The sequence below is a fragment of the Nicotiana tabacum genome, chromosome 23 (assembly GCF_000715075.1).
Source record: "Nicotiana tabacum cultivar K326 chromosome 23, ASM71507v2, whole genome shotgun sequence".
Lineage (NCBI taxonomy): Eukaryota > Viridiplantae > Streptophyta > Magnoliopsida > Solanales > Solanaceae > Nicotiana > Nicotiana tabacum.
In genome coordinates this window covers 129,645,621-129,651,994 of record NC_134102.1, presented here as the reverse complement: position 1 = coordinate 129,651,994, position 6,374 = coordinate 129,645,621, and the positions used below count along the sequence as shown (strand labels likewise).

The 6,374-nt window shown below is 37.2% G+C and overlaps 1 protein-coding gene across 1 annotated transcript; it reads right to left on the bottom strand.

The window, feature by feature from the left end:
- Positions 1 to 282: 282 nt before the first annotated feature.
- LOC107786381 (uncharacterized) lies at positions 283 to 5,998 on the bottom strand. The gene is made up of 15 exons (XM_016607847.2): positions 5,654 to 5,998; positions 4,564 to 4,954; positions 4,349 to 4,474; positions 4,164 to 4,268; positions 3,437 to 4,007; positions 3,142 to 3,182; positions 2,971 to 3,039; positions 2,793 to 2,893; positions 2,573 to 2,651; positions 2,358 to 2,456; positions 2,202 to 2,270; positions 2,048 to 2,097; positions 1,394 to 1,475; positions 717 to 811; positions 283 to 624 (listed from the first exon to the last, which is right to left on the bottom strand). The coding sequence occupies exons 1-15, from the start codon at positions 5,923 to 5,925 to the stop codon at positions 522 to 524; spliced, it is 2,253 nt and encodes a 750-aa protein (XP_016463333.1). The 5' UTR covers positions 5,926 to 5,998; the 3' UTR covers positions 283 to 521.
- Between the last annotated feature and the right edge of the window lie 376 nt (positions 5,999 to 6,374).

The window sequence follows — 6,374 nt, the reverse complement described above, 5'->3', positions numbered from 1 at the left end:
AAGTAATTACATAGTAGAAGTGGTAAAAATTCAAATATAGTCAAAAATTAGATGCTCATATATATGGTCAACCTTCCTCTTCTACTAAACATAACAACGTAAATAACCTGGTATTCACTTTATTAACCTTTCTACCCAACCAAATAGGAACAATAACTTCAGCAGCACAAAGTGCAAGTTTACTATCACAGGATTACTCTTGCATACAAAACATTTTCATGAGGCATCAGTTAAATCTTTGGTGATTACTCATACAGTTATTTATTTCCAAAAAAAGCAAACTAATGAAGCATCTTCCTGTACAGGGATCCTACATTATGCTCTTAATACACTCCTTCAATTTAAAGCAAAATGGAAAACAGTAACAACAACAACAACTACTACTACACCTTAATCCGAAAAAAGTTGGGGTCGGCTATATGAATCCAATGAAAAACACTTTTCATTGTCGATTCACTTTATTCGCTTGGTTATTTACATAGGTTGTTCATCTTGAGTTGCCTGTCAAACCGTGTTTGATATCAAAGCCCTGAGTTCTTCCTAGATGTCAATCCCCCAAATGAGAGAATTATTTCTGTCATTCTTCGGCTCAGGTCTTCAAATGATGGACGAAGTTCTGGTTTGCTGTTTGTAGTCAAGAAACAAAGGCTTAATTCAACTTCATTTACAATACTTCTTGATCAGAATTAATATCAAACAAAAGGAGAGGAAAGCACCCTTGCCAACAATCAAGGATAATAGCTGCAATTCGGGAATCAAGGTTTTCTGGAATGTCCAGTCTGCTATCCATGAAACCAACAACTCCAACAACCTTCAAATAAACAAACTCCTTTTAGTACCAGTACTGACTATTGAGAAGCACACTAACAAATCTAACTTGCTATCAGCATTTGCATGCACACGTGTTGTTAGTTTTTTGTCCTGATTTTCTTAACCATATTTGGTTTTTTCTATCTCTTTAAAGAAGGGCAACACATTTACCATAATTGATTTTTTCTATTACTAAAAGGAAAATCTAATTCTTCCATATTTGGCTACTCCTTTTTTTCTAAATTTTGACTTCTATAAATTAAGATTCTTCCTTCTCATTCAGTAGCATCCGCAATGTAGCACTAAAGCGTTTGAGAGTCTTGTTTACGGGGAGAATTTGTGAGACAAGTGTTAGCATGCCACTTGAGTTTACCTCTTTGTGAGGTTGTTCTCTCGATATTTTGTACTCTCCTTTATACAGTGAATTGCTCATCTCCGCCTGTGGACGTAGGTCAATGGACCGAACCACATTAAATGTTTGTGTCTTTTTGATATATTTATCTTTTGTTGTCTGATTTATCGCATTATTTCGGTCCTAACACGTGCATATGCATCGATATAGTGAAAAGGAACATTGAGGTACCTGTAAGGGATTAAGGTCTTTCCAGGGAATAGATTCAGTCATTAGCTCCCATAAGATCACACCGAAACTAAAGACATCAGATCTGCACAACAGTGGAAGAATTTCATCAAGATAGCCATTGTAAGTGATGCTAATTACGTAGAATGTGCAGCAGCATGAAACAACATGCCTAAAAACCTTTTCTTTGCAAATTAAGGGGTTAATCTTTAAGCGTATTGTCGGAATCCAGAACTAAACCACACCAACAGTCTGAGTGTAAAATATTAAGTTAAATAAATAGGATAAACTACGCAAGATCGGTCAATGGTATTATTAGAAACAAATAATCTTATCCAATTTAAAGCTTTATAAACCTTTTATCAGAATTTTAATAGTATTAACCAAGCATCTGCGAAAATACAAAATAATCCAGTGATTATTGTCATCGCATTAAAATCCAGCATAATTTGTCCGCAGACAAAAGAGCTCCAAAGGACATACATTACTAGGCAATAGTTTACTCACAAAAGAATGGTTCCACAGATTTGCTCCTTTCCTCCTAGTGCAAAGGCACAAGGAGCAATGTCTCAAGTTCAACGATCGGTTTCGCATTACACCATCAAGGTTAATTAACAGAAACAAAATAATACAGAAAGTAAAGGTTATGAAGCTTACTTCTCTGTTGAAGGTTCATTTCTAAGTACTTCAGGAGCCATCCACTGCGGCTGCAATGATAAAATGTTGGAAAATTTTGTGAGAGACAGGTAACAGCATTAGCCCATCTGATGTGACCACAAAAAAGAGCAAATCAAAAGGCTAAGATGCATACCGTCCCTCGTCCAGAATTTGCTGTTAAAAAGGTAGTATGTTTAAGTTTTGAAAGGCCAAAATCTCCAACCTGAGGAGGGAATCACCAATAAATTTGTCTACTTAAAGGGCTTCACTAATTAAGAATAATTTTAAGGTTCCACAGAGCAATCAAAACCTTGACAGTCCAGCTTTTATCCACAAGCAGGTTTGAAGATTTCAGGTCTCTATGTACTATTGGAGGGTTTCGTCGGTGCAAGTAATTCATACCCCTAGCCTAAAGCAAACAGAAGAAGAAGTGTGAGAAAAAACATGAGTTCTCATTACGGTAATGCGTCACACTTAAAAACTAATTACTCAAAGCAAATAGACGAGTCCAAGCGGATAACAGACCACGTCAAGAGCCATTCTAAGACGCCTTTTGAGGTCTAGCGGCTGATTATTCCTGTGAAGTGCTTTAAAAAGACTTCCCCTGAAACACATGATGAAACAGCATTTTCACATAAAATTTTAATTCAGCTACTTTCTGCAGTGTCTAATCATTTGTGTCTCTAGTTTGACTGCTAACTTTCATAACCAGAACCATGTCTGATGAAATGACATACTTCATTACCTGGGTAAATACTCTGTGACAATGGCAAGCTTTTCTTGTGAACATACTGCTCCCATAAATAATAGCACGCTTGGATGTCTAAGCCTTTTCATTATGTCAATCTGAAGAAGTGTTGAAAATCAATTAGAATTCTGTTAAGTATATGATACGTCAATGACCGTTTGATGGTATCACATACCTCCTTTTTGTAGTCAAGCAAAGTTGTCTCACCACATTGGTTCCCAAAATAAACCTTTACAGCAACATCCTGAAGAACAAAAAGGCGAGATGACACAAATACCACGATGATGAGATATCATTTCAGTCTGCCATCAGAATGTGAAAAGATTATTGTGAATTACGAAAGTACCGATCCTTTCCAGATTCCATGATACACAACGGCATATGCACCTAAAAAAGGAAATATTATGGTGAGTAATATTCTAGCTCCTCTATAATTTATTTGGTACTCAATTAACCTCACAGACAGTGATTAACAAGATATTCAGCTTTTAATGCTTTTACAAATTGAGGCAATGAATGTACAAATAGATCTCTAACAGCTAGGGAGTTTCTTCTCAACCAAATTTGGCCGACATTACAAATGTGCAGATAGCCAAAGTGCACCATGTCAATAACATTGGTACAATATTCTCAAGATTTACCTCGTCCAATTTCTTCCCTTAGGCTGATGTCTTCCCAAGATATTTCACAATGTGCTATCAAGCTTAGCTCATTCTCATTTTTCTGTGAATTTCCCTGACTGCTTCTAGTGCTCTCCCTTGACTTCCGTGACTGTTGGTTTTCTAACTGCTGTCGAGATGAATCTTCCATCCCTGAAAGTTTTGAATTTCCCATCTCTGACTTGAGATATTTATCATTACTTTGGAAAGATGATCTTGGCAACTGTTCAGGAGATCTGAATTCCTTAGAACATTCATCAAACTTTCTGGAGCAGGTAGCTATCGGACCCTCTACGACATCAGTGGGTGATATTTGTCCATTTTCAGGCGTTTTTCGTCGAGTAAAACAAGACGCCTTCAGTATATTCTGGAAATCATTATAGGCATCAAGAACATGACTATATTTTCCCTCTGAAGCTGATGGCAAATAAGGTTCTGTGACATCCTCACTAATAGAAGTTTTATCGCGTCCATTCGCTTGAATATTTCCACACATTTCTTCCCCAGTGTTTCCAAATCCTGTAATGTGAAGCTTTGACATAACCTTTGCCACCTACCATATTGACAAAAACAGGTAATACTAGAATAACAATGGCCAGCCCACCTCTAAAAGAAATTAAATGAAAGCCAGTAAAGTAGGCTGAAGGCCAAGAACAGGACATATCTAGAGCAAAATTATCCTATGCATGAAAGGAAGAAGAAACAGTACTAGTTTAGAAGGCTGAGCAATATCAAATGCAGACTCATCCGTCTCTGAGCTTTTTGAATTAGCTCTGATTTTCCTACCTAGCAAACTGAAATTCAGCCGTGCAGCCTGAAATGTTGATAACATTTTCTCATACATCTCATTAATAATTAACAAAAAGCAAAGAACCTTAGTAGCTAAACACTTACGGGTGCTCTTGGTGGCTTTTGTGATTGCCCTCCTAATTTTTCTAGTTCAGCCTCCTCCCTGTCTCTCACATTTGCAGATGCATTGCGTGCATCCTCTCCACGTTTAAGTGGGAACACTTTTGAGGCCTGAAAACATAGAATACAAACAGTGAATAACTTACGCAGGAAACTAACTCAAAATGTTAATAAGCCAGTGATAAAGCAATAGTAAGCACCAGATTGGAAACAGACAATGCAGTTTGTTGCTGTGGATGCCATTGAATACTTCTGAAATTTGTTCCCCGCTTTCCAGGTTGTCCATTAGCCTGAGAGCTTCTTGTTTTTTCTGAGTTTATCTTATTTAAAAAAGCTGCATCACTTGAGACAGTGATAACACCAAAAATCTCACCGTCTTCGTACCATAGGCTCTTTGTCACAATTGCCATAAAGATCTGACCAGTCCTCTTCTTAAAAGGAAACTGACCCGACCATGATTGTCCGCAGCTCAATTTTTTCACGGCATTCCTAGCCAATTCATGATATTCTTCACAAATAAGCAGTTCAGTACACCTGTGTTCAACTACTTCATAGTTTTTATAACCATAAAGTTGCTCAGCAGCTTGATTCCTGCAACAGAAAACTCGCTTGTGTTATGTGCAAGGTCACAGGAGGGGAGATAGCCGAGACTCTTTCATTTTCTTATTCCTCTTATTATTTACCCTTTTCCTTTCTTCCGTTAATTAAATAAGCGATTGAGCAATGAGTAAGTCTATAGTCACAATATGAGTCAATAGAAAGGGTATTTGGTTACAGTAAATGTGGATGTGGTACATCCGAGCATCCACATCTATAAAAGAGTAAACCGATAATTGATACTAATGCCTGTTTGCTTCACTACTTGCTATAACAGTAGGAAAAGGTTGCTATGCGCCTCAAAGCCAATTGCTGAACCTAATCTTAGCATCTAAAAAGGGCACACTTTATGTACTTATTTATGTCTTAACACGATCCGTCTAGCTCCAATCTGACGAAGAATATAATTACACATGAGCGAGTTCCTTTTTCATGCTCTGGTACCATATTGATTTGTCTTAGAACTTGGTTAGAAAGAACACTACCATTTTTTATGTACTTATTTATGTCCTTAAATGACTTATAATGCAGAGGAGAGAATGAAGCCAATCCCTTGCATTTTTTCAAAGAGATTGTGCTATGCTTGAAACTATGAAGTAACTCTAGTCTGCCACTTACAATATACCATCGTATATTTAACTGTTAGCGAATAAAAATGATAAAGTATAGGAGCTGAAAATTACCAGTACTTACCAGTAAATTATTTCCCCAGTACCAACTTTAGTAACGTAAAGTGCATGACCCATGTCCTCCAACACATTTCTGTACGGAGTCCCGGAGTAGAACACTCCGGGACCGCAGTACGAAGTTGTATTATCGGCACCTGATTCCTTACTACATTTTTCTTCCAAGAGCAAGTTAAATTTTTCCCTGAGTCTCACATAACTCGTTTCTAAACCTCGCAATCGTTCAGAAAAGACTCGGGAAATAGCCAACTGTTTATCGTCGGAACCATAATCGTCCATGACGGCGGAATGCGGAGGTGGTAGTGGTGGTGATGGTGGTTTTTGACGGAGGTGAGGAAGGCTTTTGTAGCTGTGTGTGACTGTGGTACCCTTTGTTGAATTTAAATATTGGACTATTTATAATATGTCGTGGGACTAAAAGGTATTTGCCACGTGGTGTTCAAAAGGAACCATATCCATGTTCATTTAGTACTCCGTTGTAAATAAGCTTCCTGAAAAAATTTATCCATATAGGACTCAATCGTAAATATATTTATCTATTTAATACTCTATTGGAAATAAGTATCCCGAAAAAACTTATCCTTTCGGTACTCCGTTATGAATAAATATTACCTTCCGATAGAAGATTATACAATAAACTTATCCTTTTGGTACTCCGTTATGGATAAATATTATCCCCGATAGAAGATTATTTATATTTGATATAGTAGCAGCTTACACAGCAGCTT